The sequence below is a fragment of the Muntiacus reevesi genome, chromosome 22 (genome assembly GCF_963930625.1).
Source record: "Muntiacus reevesi chromosome 22, mMunRee1.1, whole genome shotgun sequence".
NCBI lineage: Eukaryota > Metazoa > Chordata > Mammalia > Artiodactyla > Cervidae > Muntiacus > Muntiacus reevesi.
In genome coordinates this window covers 44,800,128-44,820,807 of record NC_089270.1, presented here as the reverse complement: position 1 = coordinate 44,820,807, position 20,680 = coordinate 44,800,128, and the positions used below count along the sequence as shown (strand labels likewise).

Genomic DNA, 20,680 nt, shown 5'->3' with positions numbered 1-20,680 from the left:
TAAGAAATCAATTCTTTCAAAACTACAACACTGAGATGATTCAAGGAAACAAAAATAATCCACAAGCACAAAATTTCTTAGTTTTTAAATGCTTTAAATAGAATCAATTGTCATTTTGCATTTTAACTATAACAATCCAGGTGATAGAGTGTAAAAGCATCTCTACTGCTTACTAGAGAGATGTCCTAATGAACCAAGATATAATTACTTATAAATATTCTATTTTAGAATTATGTATGTATATACATACACATATACACTTTTTTCCATATATATGGAACTTTTTTAAGGTTCGCACTGGACCCTGGGTCAATCAAGTAAAATGAAAAAAATAGCTTATATGACAAAAAGTCACTTGATATAGTATAACCAACTTTACCTAAATGCTAAATATGTATATTTACAGGAGTAGTGATTAGAATTATATGTTTCCCCCAAAAAATTAAAAATCAATGCTAAACTTTAATAGCTATATTGGCTTTTAAAACTTAAGGACAACTTAAATAAGATCTTTGGAGGGAAAAAAAAGGTATTATACAAGTTGTACTTTTGTTTTCCAACTATAAAGCAAGTTCAAGAACACAGTAATATAAAATTTTCTTTAATGTTTATTGCTCACAGTTCCTAAACTCATATTTGTAATGTGTAACATTTTATTCCCAGAAATATGTGTATGTGTATTCATTCACACAGTCATTTCAACGGACATGACTACCTTTGGTCAACAACTTTTAAAGTGATTTGCTCTCTAAATTCCAGACTCCCTTTTCCAACTTCACCTAAATTGGCTTAAGATTTTAACGCATTATATAGTCTTTGGAGACCAAATGCTGTGAATTAGCCCATATTTGAGTTTTGAGCATAAAATCATGTTTTGAAGTCATGTGCTACAACAGATTCACTTAAGAATAATAAAAACTCAACTAGGCAAAGTAAGCAAGTAAAAAAAAAAAAAAACCACCTAGCTCAAATCAAGTCTCCATTTGTTTACTACAGAAAAATCATGTCAATGAAGACTTAATTTTACACAGCTAAATATTCTGCAGCCAAGACTGGAACAAACACCAAGCCACCTTAAAAACAGATTTCTTTCACAATTATAAAAACCAACAAATTTTTATCTAACCAAAAGAAAAATCTCATCAACAAAAACAGATGATACACATTTGACAATGGCTTTAATTTCTCAATAAAGAAAAATATATCTTTAAAATTCAACTGCATATTTACCAATTATTTTCATTACTAGACTTAGTTGGGTGTAATTAGAATAACCTGAAAGTGTAATTAATAGGGACCTTGATCATGGGTCTGCATAACTGCTCACTCATCAAAAATTTCTAATGAATTATTTTATTTGAAAACTATTCCATGCTCATCAAGGACATAGGAACAAATTCCTATAATCCTTTATTTGGTACTTTTCAAATTGTTTGTCACATTTAAATTATAAAAGATAAACAGAAGAATACTGTATTCAAGGTAGCCTCCAATCTTCTCAACATTATAAGCAGAGGAAAACTTTAGAAAAATATTTTTCTTTAAAAAAAATACTTTCCGGTGACCTGTAATACATAAAGAATATATAAAAGTAGGTATAACGCTGTGTGCAATTTCTGGCCATTGCATAACTTTCCCCTTTGTAAACCAAACTGAGGGATAACAATGCAGCTATTTCTCTCCAACAGTAGAATTCAGCACACACACTTTCAATCACGTCTACTTTGCTTTCCAGCTCTAGTCTACAAAGCTTAACTCTTCTGAGAGGTCAAAATGTCGTTAGTTCTAACAAATGTAAAAAAGAAATAGAGACTTTAAAAGGGCTTTGATAACTTCAGTTACAACAAACTTCTGTTTATGAAGATTTTATGGCAATGCAATGAGATTGGACTAAGTACCTAATTAAATAAGCTGCTTTTTTCCAGTGGTCATGTATGGATGTGAGAGTTGGATTGTAAAGAAAGCTGAGCGCCAAAAAATCGATGTTTTTGAACTGTGGTGTTGGAGAAGACTGTTGAGAGTCCCTTGGACTGCAAGGAGATCCAACAGGTCCATACTAAAGGAGATCAGTCCTGGGTGTTCATTGGAAGGACTGATGCTGAAGCTGAAACTCCAATAACTTTGGCCACCTCATGCGAAGAGTTGACTCATTGGAAAAGACCCTGATGATGGGAGGGATTGGGGACAGGAGGAGAAGGGGACGACAGAGGATGAGATGGCTGGATGGCATCACAAACTCTATGGACATGAGTTTAGTAAACTCCAGGAGCTGGTGATGGACAGGGAGGCCCGGTGTGCTGCAATTCATGGGGTTGTAAAAGAGTCAAGACACGACTGAGCGACTGAACTGAACTGAACTGAAAAGGGAAGAAAGAGGAGGTGGTCTTTTATTTAGTACAAAAGGTTTCTTGCCAAACTAGAATATACTTTTCTTCTAAAATATTTAAAATCTAACCACTCCTACTAAATTAAGAACCAGTAGGAAAAATAATAGGAAAGAAATATCTGCAGCTTAAGGGTACATTATGGTCCAGTACAGGAGAGTGGCCAAAACAGTGACCTGTTACTCCTCTTCTCTTGAAGGCTGGTTGACATTATGGTTCTCTCTTTGCCTTTTTTTGTTTTTAGGGATAGATACCTTATCTGCCAAAGTTGAGAATTAATTAGTATAGTTAATCAATGAAATATTTCTGAGATAAAGGGCTAAGAAAGCAATATACAATGTATCTTTCATGAAGAGAAAAAAGTTGTCAATTCTTAAATTCAGAGCACCATGTTTATGAAGTAGAATGTTAAAACACACCAAAACAAAGGCATAATTTTACTTAAATATCAGAGATATATTTTAAAAGGTCTTATTAGAAAGAAATTTTTCTCAAATATTATATTTAATGTTTACCTGATTTTTAAATAAGCAAACATTATTAAGTATATACAGGGAGTACTCACTATACTAACTCTTCAATTTTAAAAGCAAAATTTGATAACTCAAGTTTCTGCTGATATCGTAAGTTAAAAAAGCTACTCAATCATTACTATTAAACATCTTATTTCCATATAGGACATAATAAACAACAGCAAAATAAATGATTAAAAAATATGAGGTAGTCATAGTATCCTTCCATGAAAATGAAAGGCGAAGAGGCCAAGTAAACTTGATCTTGCAGAACATGAGAAATCAATTCAAAATCAGGTTTAGTAATCTGAACTTCTGTCTTCATTACTGTCTATTAAAGCTACAATCAATCTCTGTTGTTTTAATTCACCAAGGTGAGGCGGTGAGGGTGGGGGTGATTCTGCTCCTATAGCAGAATCAAGTACACAGAATTATAACTAATAATGTAAACACTAGCTAAATTTCTGCTAAACTATCTAAAAAGTCTATAAAAGTACAGAACAAGGTAATGCAAGATCTCCTTCAGATCTCAAAGATAAATCTCCTTCAAACCTCAACTTCTACAAAAGGTTTGATCCTAAAAACAACATACAGTTGGCAATTATATATGGAAAATTAAGAATTTCTTTATTTAAAAAAATAGTTTGCATTTACTTAATACCAACTATTATGGAATAATGAATAGTTTGGTTTGGGATTGGTCTTGAGCCTTTTCTTTCCACCCTACTACTAGACATAAATCAGCTTTCTTCAGAAATAGTGGTTTGAGAAGCCTCGAATGCAACCATTCTACTACTTCCCTCCTGGGAAAGTCCAGAGTGATAGTGTGTTTGGAAAAGGAAAACCAATTGAAAATTTAAGTTAAGAGATTCCCTTTTAAAAATGTAAGTACCACTTTAGTAGAATTCAGAGTGTCAGCCACTCATCACTTAATGTCACTGACTCACTTTAATTGGCTTTCTAAACACCTAGCTAACAGTGCCAAAAAGTTAACATTCTTACTGGGAGCTTTGAGTAAGGAAGATAGAAAGGCAATTCTGAACTATGTCCACACCTGGGTGAAGATTCTGGACATCAGGAGGGCAGCAAAAGGACCCATAATACTTCAATGGGACAGGAGAAGCTTGAAAAAGAGTCCAGGACTAAATGCTACAATTCAAAGACAGTTTTAAACACATTGTACTTCTGATTAAGTACTAGTGACCAAGAGTTGAGCCAAAGCAAATATTTACAGTGAAACATTAGGCAAGCAGCTAATGGTTATAATAGTGAAGCAATTACCATAAAAGTTGAAATAGTCTATATACATAATACCAAATAAAAGTATGGGGTCGCAAAGAGTTGGACATGGCTGAACGACTGAACAACAATAACAAAAGTAGTGTAGTTTGAAATCATGCAGCTATGGATGTAGTTATGGATCCAACTGTACATGTTACTACTTAATATCTTTATTTTATAACCAAAGATTGATATGGAATGCTGTCAATATTTTATAGGGTTGGTCTGTGTCTATTAACATAAAGGGGCAATTGGAAGCTCTCTATGTGTAAGACTGAAAATACAACTATGGAGAAACTTGTGATCCTTCCTGATTTTAAATTTTTCAATTACAAAACCAGCTTCTCTAGTAAGAAAGGAAATCACTGTTTACTAGTTTTCAAGGTTTAACACTTCTTGATATCAGGCCAAAATTACATGTTTATATTTTAAATGGATGAAACCTAGTCATTAAAGAGTCATAATAGAGCATCTGAGGACTATTTTATATAAGTAAGGTTGTGAGAGAGGGGCATATTTACCTTAAAAGCTAAATGTTACTTCAGTTTTACTACAGTCATTAGATTTTGGATAACCATGTATTTTAATTCAGGTATATAAAAGTCATGTACTAAAATATAATAGGGTTTGCAAAGTACACTGTTTGATAAAGGAATGTTTCTACAAAGGGATGTTGGACTAATTGTAAAATGTAAGTAATATATGAATGAAGATCATAAGATATTCACTTAACCTATGTAAAATCTATACATTAGATTTTCTGCCAATAATACCTTTTCTTGGCCATTTTTATAATTATATGCTGTGGTCCATGTCTCACAAACTTTAAGTTAGAAAACAGAAACTAAAGATCATCATTTAAAACATTTCCTTTGGACTAATGTTCATATAATGCAGGCATCTCCAACATTCCTAATTTCCAGTAACCTGGACACTTAATGATTCAAGAAACGGTAAACCAAAGGGCTTACACTGGGGGCTACTAATGAAAAAACCCAAACATGGAAACCTAACTGCTCAAAGCATAACTGGCTTATGGTAATGTCACATAGTAAGCATTCACAGCTCTTTTCCATACATTCATTAGAAATATGAGTGCCCATTTCTAGAGAATCTTTAGGCAACATATTTCTCAATAAATTCAGGAAAATATTTTAAAATCTTATACTTAACATTATCAAGTATGAAAACTATCCTGTTAAAAATATTAATATTCTTATGGGAATATAATAATGTTAAAATTATAATTTATAGAAGAATAATAGGAGAAAAGAATTATGCCTAAATGGATATAGTTCTTCCTATAAAGCTGATTAACATGATGCTCCACAAATTTACACAATTTCAGATTTGGAAAACTGTGCTGCACAGTCTACACAGTCATATTTTTCTATTCTTTTGGAATCCTCCTGAGGCAAAATTAGTGTTCTCCATAAGATAATTTGTCACAGGAAAACCACAGAGGAATACTAGAGTTTCTGAATAGCATTATCTTTTAATTTGCACTACTTTAAGGATAGGACATATCCAAGACACAAAGTAAATAAAATGAGAAGTGTATGAATTCTCTGTACTTTGAGCTCTTCATAGGAAAAATGTTTTATAAATTCAAGTTGGTGATTTGGGAAGCAAAGGAAACAAATAAATCTCAGGACACACCCTTCTCCAAAAACCCTAATTTTTAAGATAGTTCCTAATATCTGATATAGGCTATGTCATTAAACTATTCAAATTCACATAGAATTACAGTACTTTGGAGAAGTACAAAGAAATAGTTTTAAAAAATACAGGTATATAAATTAATGAAACTGGTATTTAAAAGATTTAATACAAGGAAAAAAGTATTATATAGTGGTACCAATTCTTAATACAAATTAAGCATAGTTTATATAATTTCAAAAGTTATTCACATTATTGCTCGATACCACAGTTGTATGGAACATGTTGTATACACACACAAAATTTGTATAATTTCAAGGTTTATAAAAACAAAAATTTACACATAGGCCATTCAGAAATTTAGAAAGTTTTTAAATGCATGGAGATATGTACAACCAAAAGGAGAAGGGAAAAAAAAAGTATGCCTGTACATATTTTAAAGAAACAAACTGATCTGACTCAAACTTGTATATCATACTCTTAATCAAAAAAGCATACATAACTGGACTGAAAGCAAACTAGTGGATTAAAACAGTACTAGATATGCCCTCCATTTCTTAGTTATAATCTGTTTTAAATATCAATGGGATATTAAACATGAGTTTAATTCTATAATGTTTGTTTTCTTTCAAAAACTTTTCAGAAGCACATATGCATTCTACAATTGCTGTTAGATTGGGAGATATTTTCCTTAGAAATTTTTTAAAAGAGTATTTCTAGTATTCCTATACTTTTGTACATAAGATTTGATAAAACAATAAAAAATAACCCAAATAAGGCCATTATTAATACCTTGATCAAAAATATACAGATTGTAATGCTACTATGTTTTGTGATCCTGAGCTCTAGTAAACATTAGATGCATGCATATCATTCACTGATTTGTCTATTCTAATGAAAATAATTTAATCCTGCCTTACGACTTTTGAAGACAGAAATACTTTCAAAACTTTTTGACAGGTCTTTATAATGTTACAGATATTTCTGCTGTAAACATAGCATTAGGAATTGTATGAGAAGGAATATGTTATGGTTCAAAAAGCTATGAAAGAAAACACTTTTAAAATAATGACAATAAATTTAAAAAGCAAGAGTAATAATACAGAGTGTGCTTGCTAGAATGATAGATAAGTAGAGCCTTACAAAGGTCTTTTTCTATATTAAGGAATTAATAAATAAAGGACTGTGTATACCTTGGTGGTAAAATAAAAAAGCTGGCCACTTTTTATGCTAAGTTCAAATGTATTTTTTTTTTTGATAATACAAAAAAGTAATCCTTGAAATTCAGAATACATAACAGAAAAGAGCACAATAACTTAAGTATTAAACATCTGTATGAAATAACTGTTGCAAAGTTTGACAAAAATGCACACTTAGAACATGCGGTTATTTAAAAAAAAAAAAAAAAAAAAAAACAGAAAAAAACACCACACGATTCTGTAGAACCAATGTTATGTCACCACCAGGAGAGCACCAAGCAAGGCACCATTGGAAAGACAACATACTTGGAAAGTCTCTATAAATAAAGTAAATGCTAATCTGGTCGAAAAATCGGTGTCTTTGGTAAAAATTCTATGAGGATGACCTGTAGAAGGAGAAAACAAGTTTTAAAAGGATTTCTTTACAATTTTATCTTAAAAAAACTTCAGTTATATTTCATCACTTAAAACAATTTTTATAGTGCCTCTGACAAAGAGGAGAACGCATGCATGAATGAATGAGGAGAGCTAGCATTTACTGAAAGCTAACTACATACCAAGTATTTCATACTATATGCATCTATTTAATCCCGACAATTCTCTATGAGGCAAGTATTATCATACTCACTTTACAGATGAGAAACCTGATGATTTGAGAAGTATGACACCATAAATTATGGAGTTAGTATATGAACAAAAGACTGTCTTAACTCCAAAGCCTTGACCTTTCTACTCCCCTATGGTGGCTGCAGCTGACCCTAATATTCAGCTCCACAGGCTTTCTCCCTTTTATTTACAGCCCAGTTCCACGGGTCTTTAGGTTCTAGAGCTGTTCTCATTTTACTGTACCAGGACATGTTATTTCTAGACAAAGTGTTGGTCCTCTCTCTCTTAATTTTTTAAGAACATTCTTTTCTTTTTAGGTTAGCAGAATTAAAAGTTAGGCTAGCAAAATTAAAGGTTAATGTCTGTTCCAAAGGACTTTTTACTAGGAAACTAAATGAAAATCAATCAAAAAACATAACATAGTAACACAGAAAGACACAAGTTGACCAGAGCTAATTTTTATTCCAAACTTGGAACTGTCTTAATTTATAATCAATTTTCCCTGTTTGAACTCTGTATGGAATGGATGCTAAACAAAAAATTATTCAATTTGAACAGTCTCCAGTTTGAGGAACTCCTGTCTTTTTAGAAACTGTCTTGATATGACCTCTAGGTTTGGATATTTTCTACATTTAACCATCTGAGCCACAAATCTTCATTTTCACTCTTTAGTTCTCCTGATTTTTGGCCTGTCTCAATACAGAAGGTATTTCTATACGTGGCTCCAGTATACTTCTCCCCTAGCTGACTCATCATTCGGTGCCCCTGTGCCACTCTCCTGACCTGTTACTTGCCTATAAAATGTTCACTAGCTTCCTACCCAGCTTCTGTATTTGAGCAAGAGTCCTCTGTCTCTCAGTTTCCTCACCTATAAAATGAAAGGACTGGAGAGATGGCAAGATTCTTTGTAGTTCTAAAATTTGATGACTAAATTATATTTTCCAGTATATATTGCACAATGAATAGTAAAAGATATCTTTGACTATCTAAATTATTACTAGTTTTAAAAGAATATATCCTACAAACTTTTTCCCTTCAGAAGCCATACAAAGAAGTTAACCATTTCTCTCATTTCTTCTGCCATATCTGAATAAAAGAAAACTTGGTATATTTCATAGATTTACACCAATATTCAAAATATAATCAAGGAGAAATATTTCCCTTTAACTAACAAATGAAATTTCTGTAAATTAAAGAAAATGTGAAGTCAAACAGATATACAGATTATTTCTATCTTAACTTTGTAAAACTATTTTTAGGGAGTTTTTAAAATTGTTTTTACTCCACTCAACTGTCATAAATACACATACAAACACACACACACGCCAAGAAAACTGAAGAGAAATACATTTTAAAGTAATTTTTAAGTTTTTTAAAAACTATTCTTCTAGATACCTTCTATGATGGTAAGAAAACATAATGGCTTTAGTACAAAAGTGTTTATCTAAAAATTAACGACAATTTAACAGAGCAGTAAGAGCACATATATTACAGAGCACATAAGTTCAGAATGTTTTGGAAGGTTAAATTATTTTAAATAATACTAGAACATCATAAAAATAAACATTAAATAGAATGAGCATATTTTATGAATGAATGAACTTATAGTTCTATCTGGAAATAATAGTATTGGGAATACTTTTATGTTTTGCTTTCCAAAGTAAATTTAGAAGTGTGCTAAATAAATAAGTAAAGGCCTCTATTTTATTAATAAGCTGAGTGTTTGGGTTTATAAATATAGCAAATGTTTTTTCACAAAATCCTTTAAATCACTTACATATCCATCCCTTCTCACAAAATACATAAACTCTCTCACCAGTGAGTTTTCATCTATGATGAAAATACAAGCCTAGTATTTTCATAGGTCAATCTCAAAACAAGTTATTTGAATGTGCTTTTATTATTATACAAAAGTATCAGGTGCCTTTTTACCATCATAAATTAACATGTTTGATATAACAGATAATGATAAATACATTATTTAGTTCACTGAATAGAGCTATTCTATGAAAAAAGACATTTTAAAGACATCTTTTATGTTCAAGGCTAGAAATCGTATTTGATTGTATGATAACGAAAAAAAGAGAAAATGCTATAGAGAAAAATGATTTTATGATAATTTCCAACTATTTCCAGTATCCAGGCACTGTTTTCATTAATCTTTTATACACACACACACACATGCTACCTATGATGGCTATACTATGTCAAAGAATAGACAAAATCTGTCAGAAATGATGTGCTAGATACTTAACTCTGTGCTCAGATCTAATTCTTTTCATATATTAATCTTTTCATATTTAACATAAAACACCCAGGCTCAAAGGAGAATAAAGATTCATACGTTTTCTATAGTATTCTGAACTTCTCAAACTGAGAAAAATTTTCAAGTAAATCAAGTAGTTGGTAAATTAAATCCCATTCTAAGCTCTAAAATTCACTGTATACACATACCCATTAGATATCTTTTAAAGAATAAACACAGGGTGAGCAACATCTTATCTCCTGTTTACTTTTAAGATAATTTTTACAGAATAATATTCCAACAACACTTTGAAAGATTCTTTAAAGGCCACTGAGGTATGGGCAGTTAAAATCTATAAAGGCTAAAGGTTTCTTAAGCTCCACCGGCTTGGCTGAAAGGTTTTCTTCCATACTTGGAAACCTGATTAGCATTATATAAAGCCATATCTGACTTGCTGCGTAACCAAAGTTGTGGTTATTCTTTATACAGCATCTAAAATTTCACACTCCATCAACACATGTTCAGCCTATTTTATCTTGGCAATTAATTTATTATTTTTCAGAACACAGTGAAGCCTTGTTTTCAAGTCATTCATAACTTTATAAATCAGTCTTGCACATGAAACCATGCATCTGTGAACCGTAGAAAATCCTTGCACTCAGGAGATTAAGCTTCTGACACCTTTGCTGATTAATAATCATGGAAAGAATAAGATCAGAAGCAAAATAAATGATCATTTAATAGAGAAACTCACAAAACAGCCCTTTAACTTACATATTCCATCATGTTATTCGTTTCACATTTCCTTTTGCTCAGTCTCCAGTGCAAGCACAGCTAGACAAGTAGGAGAGTAAAAGAAGAAAAATGAGCTCTATTTTATTGCAGCACACAGACTAACCCATTTGTCCATCTTTCATATTTTTAGTTCAACAAAAGCATCTGTTTCCATACTGTGCAGTTCAGACCCCAACAGTACGAAGCTGCTCCCTGTGGTACTCACCTTGTGGTATAACCTATTGTTTTCCCATTCTAATAACTTCTCAATCGATCTTCGTGTCTAGAAGACAAATGAGAAAAAAGTTTACTCTTGACTGGTTTTAGAAAAACTTGGTTTTGCAGCTGTTTTTTGTGTGAAAAGGAAAGAGGTATAAGACAGTGACTGAGTATAGCGTGGTCTCTAACACTAGCAACATTCTAGCACTAAACAGTAGCCTGAACAGAAATAGATAGTACTGTTTTGATAAAGATATGGTTTTGATTTTCAGCACTGGATTTTTTAACTGTTTTCAAACTTACTAGTCTCTGATTTATTTAAGTCTAAAAAGCTAATGTTATCCACCAAAAAATACAAATTGAAATCCCCATTGCTTTCAAAAATATTTCTGTAATATTTAGTAGTAATAAGAATACCTTAATACATATTTTAAAACAAAGCTATTTATACAGTAACAAAATGAAAAGGGTCTTTAGTCTAAATTAAAAAAGGAAATGATTAAAAGTTAATAAAAAAATATCAATCTGTGTCAAATCAAACTAATTTTTATATCATACTTAAAAATAATGTCCAAATTTAAAAGCTAAGCTTATTATTCCACAAAGATTTTCAAAGGCAAAACTGCATTTAATCCAATCATTTTTGTTGGTTTTCAAATTAAATTGGTTTTATTTGAAAATCAAACTTTATTCAATACTACTGTTAAAGGAACAACTAGGAAATTTACACTGAAGGTCACTTGATCTTTGCAGCACCCACTATGCAGCATGAAATGTTTCTTGCTTGAGGAGGAGTGAAGAGGAGGACAATCCATGGTGCCAGGTGCCAGGATGAGACTGGCACAGCTGCAGGTGCAAACAGGACAGTGCTGCCACAAGAACAAATGCAACTTGCTGCAGCTGCAGCGTCCTTGCCAGGAAAGGAAAACAGCATCCAGCTCCATTAATGTGGCACAACTACATAAGTACTAAGCATCAAATATGAAAATCTGCCTATCAAACAAGGATGAGCGAGGTGAGAAATTGTTATGGTCAAGCTGATTTTGAATAGTCTAATGTTACATAATAAAACGGTTAATATCTATTTAAAGTATCTACTGTAATCTAGTTACCATATTACCTTTTAGCATGTGGAACATGCTAAAGACACACCACAGTCACAGAGGTGCCAATTATAATTCATAACTACCACTTACTGCCTTACATTTTCCAAGCTTATGTCATAAAAATCAGAAACTCAACTAACTCCCTGGGTAATAACATGCCAATGACTAATTTATTACATTACTTTTTTGAACAGTTTTTTTGGCAAGAATTTTAAAGGAAAAAAAGTGCCCTTGTTAACAATGATCAGCAGACCTCACTTGTTTCTTTGTAAAGATAGCCTTTTAGAGGCAGCTCTCCTTTTAAATGAAAATAGGGCAGCAGTTATGGTCACACTTTTTGTTAATTTAGTTGCCAGTCAGCCCCAAATCAAAAGAAAATAAGGCTGCAGAGTGTAATTAACATTCAGTTCAGTCGTTTTGTCCCTTGTCTAGCCCCCAAGCTTTGTTAAAATTGCCATCTGAATGCTGAAGGCTGTAGGGAAATCGATTTGATTCTAATCGCACCATGAAAAGAACATGATCTAACTGCTTTCAGCCCTCCGTAAATCTGTACTAGGTCTTTAGCACAATGCAACTTCCAATTTAAAAAGCACTGAATGTCTCGTCAATGACTTTGTGAAGAAAAAAGAACAAGGAGCAGACATAAAAATTCCAATAGTTGTTTAAGCATTAAAGTTCATTTGCATCACAGCGAACCTGAAAAGGGCTGACCTCTCAAACCGCCTCTCAGGTCTATGAAGTTGTAGCCTTGACAAGCTCACATTGACAGAGCTCATTGACTCTGAAAGGCTACTCTATCAATGGTGAAAAATGGCAATAGGTTCTACTCTGAGCAGGCATCTGCCTGCCCACCCGCTGCTAAACCAATGGCAAAACCGATTCAAAACCTGAATCTACCTTGTAATCTTCCTTTCTAGGACCTTTTAATAATAGATTAAGATTACTATACAATTTGAGGTTTTACTTTTGCTGATGTTTAAAAAGGGGGCAGGGGGTATGAAAGAAGTAGAGTGAGGAGAACAAGCTTTCAAGTCTGTTGTTTCATATTAATATATAAAAATTAAAAGTTTAACATTACATTCTGCAAATACTCATTACACACAGAAAAAAAGTGTAGTTTCCACAAACATTCATCACACATTTAAACCCATACTATAACAAGAACAAACATTATGAATGGATCTCATGGTGGTTATGATACATACACACAAACACACATCAATTTAGAAACTTAAAATATTTACTTTAAATAACTCAAATCAACTACCCATATGTGAATAAAAGACAAGTATAAAGTATGAACCTTAAATTCCAAAATATTTATGTAGAAATGCCAAATTTATCCTTTGGAATAAAGGATCCATTAAACTGGAAGTTTAATGACATAATTTTATGTATCTTACAAAATTTAAGAATTCTAAACCAAACAAATGGTGGCATGCCATATTCCAAATAAGCATCTAAATATAAAATATTTTTATACACTTGACAGTCTGGAGTAATAGCTCTGAATCTGCAGCATATAATCTTGCTATTGATATAAGACTTCTTTCCTGCTTGACAGGTGAAAAAAAAAGCACATGCACGTGCAGCTTAATTAATCATTGCACTTGACATCTCAATGATTTACAGTGAGGAGCAGGTGAGAGCATACAAAACCAGAAAGGAACTCTTGATCTGAGTGGAACATTTCTAGCACACTAAGATGACAAGTATATAGATTGTAACAGTCATTAAAAAAAAAAAGAAACTGTGCCACAAATTATTTGCTAGTAACAACAAAAGCTCAAATTAAATGGGGGGGGGGGGGGAAGCTTTAACTATTGAGAATGTTTAATACTTGGCAATTATTTTCAGTTAACAAAATCAAAATATATTTTCACGATTAAATACAATACCAATTTGGCAGAGATTTTAAAAAATGACACTAGCATTTATAAAAATCTATTTAAAAGCCTTTAAAGGTGAGAAGAAAGTACCTTATTACTGAGTACTCTAGAAATAAAAGTGAAGAGTTTATGTACACAGGGTTGTCAGATAGCTATTTATAACAAAATGTAAGATTAAACACTGCCAAACTCTATAATTATTACTGAGCAAACAAACTTAACCATATAAAAACCTGTCCTTGATTTTTTAAAGTATTTCTATCGATCAACAAATCTACATAAATTAAAGGAAACTAATATGCCTCAGAAAAAAACAGAAAATTTCTGTTCTATCAACAGAAAATACTAAAAAAAAAAAAAAATCATCTTTCAGTGTTCTAGGCCAGTGGATCTAAAAATAATCAATTTTCTTAAAAGAATCTGGTGCTTGTGAAAAGCACCAGATTGATAGTCATGGGAACTAACAATCTTCTATTTAACTGAAAGAACAGGGGAAAGGGCAGTGCAGGCTTCAGTGCAAGCTTCCCTACAGTGGGCCTTAATCCTTTTCAGTGCTCACACCCTGGAGGCTAGAGGACAGGTTAGCGGTTCTTAACCAATGAATCCTCAGTCCTTCTGCAAAAGATGATCAACAAGAAATCTAGTTTTATCGTGGATTTTTACCCTTAGTTAAAAGGACCAAGACCACCAATCCACACCATGTAATCAAAACAAGGTTTTTATGAAAATAACATCATGTCAACTAACTTGGTTGGAAAAAGGACCGCTCTAAACATTTGGACTCTGAACCCCCTCCCTACTCACAGAGCTCTCTTTACTTTTTTTTCACACATTTCCTCATTTCAACACTTTGCTGACTGTATTTTTCTCACTGGTGAACTAATTCTAATATAACCATTCTGCAACTTTAAAGTAAAAAATAAACTAAAAAACATCATTTCAATTATAAATGGACTTATTAAACAGACTTAACTTGAATAACAAGTAATAATAACAGAAGGATAGAAATTTTGGCTTCTATCTGGTTCCTTTTAAATTTTTGGTAGAACTGTGGAAGTAAATCAACCATGAAAAATGCAAAAGAGGTAAACAGCCTGGATAATTCACAAAAAGGCTAATTAAATAACAACTGATCAGCAATTAATATTAGGTTGATAAATCCCTATCAATTTCCAAAGAAGCAATCAAAGTAAGCTTACAATAGAAAAATACATGTGAAACACCCAGATATAGTAAGCTACTGCAATTGAAAATTAGGATTTTCTGAAAATTCAAATTTGATTTATTATGAGAAGAAACATTTTTGTAAATTTTCTAAATATTATCCTTACTAATGAATATGTTATTATTCCTCATAAATGAATTATGCACTATTAGATATAAATGAGTCTTTCAGGACAGCAAATCATTTAGAAAGTTTTCCCTGTCTTACTTCCCTACTTTGTTACCACAAAGTATATCTTCCATAACAGTATATTCATTACCAATTATTCACTGACTCACAATCCTTTGAAAAAATGTTTTTTTCAAAGAACTGGTTTTCTAGAACTTGCTGATAAGATCAAGAGAAACCTCATGGAATTTTAAGTACTTAAAACCAAAGGAAAAATGTTAAATGTGGAAGCTGTAACAAAATTTCTCTGAATTTTCCCCAAAGAAAGAGCATTTTTATCAGTCTTTAGAATATAAGATGCTAAAATATTTAACAAAATGTATGAGTAGCTCACTAATAACTATTTATAAAAGTTCAACTATTTAAACTTAAAATTAAAGCTTTTTGAATAGGATTTATTCCTATTTATTTATTATCACAGAGCTCAGAGTGCAATTTCAAATGTTCAATTTCTTATTTAAAACAAATTTTAAACTCCTAAGTTTATAATGCATTAATTAAGCTTTAACTAGAATAATGCTTTGAATGTATTCATAATTTTTTAAATTTTTAAGTATTTTTCAAATAAGAACTATGCTTATCTTTTGGCATCTGTGCAAATTCAAATCATTAAAATAAGTGAAACAAAAATGTTAGTAGTTATAAGTCATTAAAAAGCAAGCATGCAAAATTTTAAATGAATTATCTTTACTTAAGAGAAAATTACTTGATTTATCTCTGCCCTGGATTAATATAAATTTTATATTGCAATAATACACAGAAAATTAAATGGCATATCTCAGTATTGTAATACATGAAAAACCTAGATTCACCAAAGACAAGCTAGAATATGATTAAATTCCTCAAAAACTCCCCTTCCTATACTTAAATGCCCCTTTTAAAAATTTTATGTGAGGAGGAACTCCCTGGTGGTCCAGTGCTAAGACTTCACCTTCCAATCCAGGTGCTGTGGGTTCAATCCCTGGTCAGGGAGCTAGTATCCCACATGCCTCTCAGCCAGAAAACCAAACCATAATATTGTAAAAAAATTCAATAAAGACTTGAAAAATAGTTCAAAAAAATTTGTGTGAATATTCAGACTTAGAGAAAGAACTTATGGCTGGGGGGAGGGGGAGTAAGGATAGAAGAAGTAATAGTTAGGGAGTTTAGGATTGACATATACACACTGCTATATTTAAAATGGATAACCAACAAGGATCTACTGTAAAGCACATGGAATTCTGTTTAACGTTATGTTAAACACACGGGAGGGGAGGGAGTTTTGGGGAGAACGGATACATGGTTTATATATATATATATATATATATTTATATGGCGGAGTCCCTTTGCTGTCCACCTGAAACTATCGTAACACTGTTAGCTGGCTACCCCAATACAAAATAAAAAGTTTCAAAACCATAATAAATAAAAAGTATGGTATGTAAAGAGGAAAATAATTTGTGAATATTAACTTTTATGTAATCTAGAGAAGCTAAATATCCACCAAAGTATATTTAAAAAAATTGTTTTCATACTGTTTGTTAAAAATACTATTTTCAGATGAAGATAAGCTAAACAACTCAGATATTTTGTGTATCAAAAATTCCCTTTAACTTAGTACTGAGCAGTGACCTACAAATATTAATTTTAAGCACAATTTAATCAAGAGTTTATGACTAGGCTAGTGGTTCTTGACTTCTTAAGGTTACCCTGACTACTTTGGGATTTGATGACAAAGGCATTTATGCACCTATATGTAAAAATTTTGCACACAAATTTAAAGGGTTATCTACAAGTCTCCGATAACTTTTCAGAAAATACTGATAACATCTCAGAAAACTAAAACTGAGTTTCAAACGACAGAAGAAAATTAGAATAATTGTTCATAAGACAAATGAATTTCACTAAGCTAATATATATATAGCTTGTATATATAATATATATATATATATAATATGACTATATAATAGTCAAACATATTACTATCAGAGATTTTAAAAAGCTGTGACTTCACAAGGAAGAATTACTTCACAGCAGGCAGGGGGAAAAATACTGCTAATTGATTATAATAACAATTGGAGAAACAAAGGAGTAAGGAATCATATCTGTTGATCCTCACTTTGGATCTGACCCCATGTTAACTGTTTTCCCTGTTATCTCAATCAATCTTCACAATAAACCTAGAAGGCAGTTTGTATAACTTTTATTTTACATATGAAAACTGTGTCTTAGTGGGGTTAAGAAACTTAAAGCCACACTAGGAAATGATGGAACTGGGATTTGAAACATCCAGGATTTCAGTAACATGCTCTTTCCATTATTCAATGAAGCTATAAATTTGTAAAGAATTTGTAATTTGTTGGATAACACCTCTATGACATGCAAAGTATTTTAAACCACTAACTCAGCTATTGGCCTTGAACAGCCAACTTAATCTAAAACTAAAATTTTCTCCAGCTGAGGTCTAGGAAATACTCATTCTACTCTATTCTTAAGTTTCAATGAGATTTATCCAAAATGTATTTTTTGTTTATAACTTGCTTTGTGCAACTAAACATGAATTGAGGTATACCATTATTTTGCAGATTAAGTACACAGATTTACAAAAGTTAATGGTTTGCCCAAGGTCACATACCAATAAGGGTATGATAAGACTCAAACTGAGATTTCCAAACCAAACATGCTTTCTACCTGGGATCAGCAAACATTAACTACTTTCACTTGCATCTAAATTAAGTGAAATCAATTTTAAATCCTTCCATTCAAGGCACTAACATAAAATGAATACCATGTCCTTAAAATATGATTTAATTCCAAATATGAAGAAATTTCAAACAAAATGTTAAAAAGCAAGATAATAATAATCACACTGTTCTTTCCCTCCCAATATGCAAAGAACAGCGCAATTCTTTATGTAAAGTCAAGGTAACTAGAGACTTCCATTTCTGGATAGGATGTGAACATCAAGCCAACACTTCCACCAAAAATTGAAATGGATAAATTGAAGAAATAACAAAAACAAACCAAAAAAAAAAAAAAAAAAAACCACATTATTTTTAAAACATCAGAACATTCTGGGAAGCAACAAGGCCTAGATGAAATAAAATCCAGAGAAGGAAAGCACCCTTTCTAAATCATTTGATGATTAGGTACAAACCATTTTCTTTGTTGTTTAGAGAAATCAGCCGAAGATTAGGTTTGGCACAACCAGTGGGACTCTTACTAAGGAAAGAGGAAATCAAGAGAGCTTTGACAGATTGCACAGCCTGGCTCAGTGGACTGGAAATTAGATGTACCATAAAATTCAAGAGACATTCCCAAAAGGCATTACTGACTTCTGGGGTAGCATAGAAGGGTGGGGGACCAAGACAAACACGCAGAAAAAGATTACTCAGAGTCTCTCAGCACTTAGGAGACAAATTCTGCTAGAGAGAGGAGGATCGGCAACAAACTCAAAATTGGTATACTCCTGAAAACACTTGAACATGCATAAATCTAAACTCAAAATATCCAAAGGATACATACAACTTTCTGAGGAAATGAGGCAAAGACCTGCTAGGCCTCAATCAAAAGTCTAGAAGGGCCATAACCAAGAAACAGAAAACTAGGTATTGACATGAATCACTTACCAGTGCAACCTAGCTCAATCTCTGATTAGATCAAAGTGATCATTTCTCCTCACCCTATCTGCCTGAATTGATGCTTTTAAACTGTGGTGTTGGAGAAGACTTTTGTGAGACCCTTGGAATGCAAGGAGATCAAATCAGTCTTGAATATTCATTGGAAGAACTGATGCTGAAACTGAAACTACAATACCTTGGCCACCCAATGCGAGGGAATGACTCATCAGAAAAGACCCTCATGCTGGGAAAGACTGAAGGCAGGAGGAGAAGGGGACGACAGAGGATGATATGGTTGGATGGCATCACCGACTCAATGCACAGGAGTTTGTAACAAGTTCCAGGAGTTGGTGATGGACAGGGAAGCCTGCTGTCCATGGGGTCACAAAGAGTCAGCACTACTGAGTGACTGAACTGAACTGATCTGCCTGAAAGAGGACTGATGGGACCCTTGGCTTTGAAGATTTCTTCTGGAAGTTCTACTTCACTCTATTTATAATATCTAACATAAAATTAAAAACTTTAAGAACCAGGAAAATATGTCCAATAATCCAAAGAAAAAACCCACAGAAACAAATCCAGAGATAATGCAAGTACTGGGGTTAGTTGACAGGAATTTAAATTAACTATGATTAGTATGTTCAATTATAGTTGAAAATGGACAAAATGGGGGAAAAAAGGAAGAATTTCAAAAGAGGACTACACTATAAAAACACCAAATGTACCTTGTAGAACTGAAAAATAGTGTCTGAAATTAAGAACTCATTGCATAGGGTAAGAACAGACCGGACACTGAGGAAGATGAGCAAAGCTTTCTACAAATCACCACATCAATACTATGTCCTAAATATTCAGAAAGAACTGAATGTCGGTCAGCTCTCAGCAAAACACATTTTAAAGAAGTCTAGCACATCTTTAAAGTTCCAGTTTGCTTTTTTGCATTATCCTCCTTTATAATGAGAAATTAGTAACACATTGTTGCTGTTTAGTCGCTGAATTGTGTCCGGCTCTTTTGCAACCCCATGAACTGTAGCCCACCTGGCTCTTCTGTCCATGGGATGTCCCAGGCAAGAATACTGGGGTGGGTTGCCATCTCCTTCTCCAGGGGATCATCCCAGCCCAGGGACCAAACGCGCGTCTCCTGCATTGGCAGGCAGATCCTTTACCACTGAGTCACCAGGGAAGCCTTAGCAAGTTTCACTAGCTGCTGTTGTTCAGCTGGTAAGTTGGGTCCAACTCTGTGACCCCACGGACTGCAGCATGCCAGGCTCCTCTGTCCTCTCCTGTCTCCCAGAGTCTGCTCCAATTCATGTCCCCTGAGCTGGTAATGCTACCTAACCATCTCATCTCTGTTGCCCCCTTCTCCTTTTGCCTTCAATCTTTCCCACCATCAGGGTCTCCCTTCAACTAAAAACAAATAATCAGTGTCATTCACACTAATGGTAGTAATTTAGTTTATGTAAGAATGTTTTTCAAGTTTCAATTCCTAAAGTATTTTTTTAAATGAAACAACAATATATTCTTCTAGTCATAAAATTTTTACATGAGATCCCTTTCCCACATTTCATTACATGAAATCTTTCCCACTGAAGTAAGATTTGAAAGAGGTTAAACTTATTTCTTTATCATGATAATACGGGAGGAATTAAGGCAAAAAACTGCAAACTGAGTATCTAGCATTAGATCCAGAAAACCCAACTCTACCTTCAGTGAGAGTTCCTGTCCCTTCTACAATGCACTAACTCACTACATGACATTCTCAATCTAAGAGTGAATATACAAGTTTTAAGGAAGGGCATAATATTAGAAACAAT

General features: G+C 32.8%; 1 protein-coding gene across 1 annotated transcript in view; it reads right to left on the bottom strand.

The window, feature by feature from the left end:
* Positions 1 to 7,235: 7,235 nt before the first annotated feature.
* The window catches only part of CHIC2 (cysteine rich hydrophobic domain 2), a 53,996-nt gene continuing 40,551 nt past the window's right edge, over positions 7,236 to 20,680 (bottom strand). Inside the window, exons 4-6 of the mRNA XM_065914296.1 lie at positions 10,887 to 10,943; positions 10,661 to 10,720; positions 7,236 to 7,421 (exon numbers count right to left, since the gene is read on the bottom strand). Of these exons, the coding sequence (XP_065770368.1) occupies positions 7,371 to 7,421; positions 10,661 to 10,720; positions 10,887 to 10,943 (168 nt within the window). The 3' untranslated portion in view covers positions 7,236 to 7,370. The remainder of the gene's footprint in view (positions 7,422 to 10,660; positions 10,721 to 10,886; positions 10,944 to 20,680) is intronic.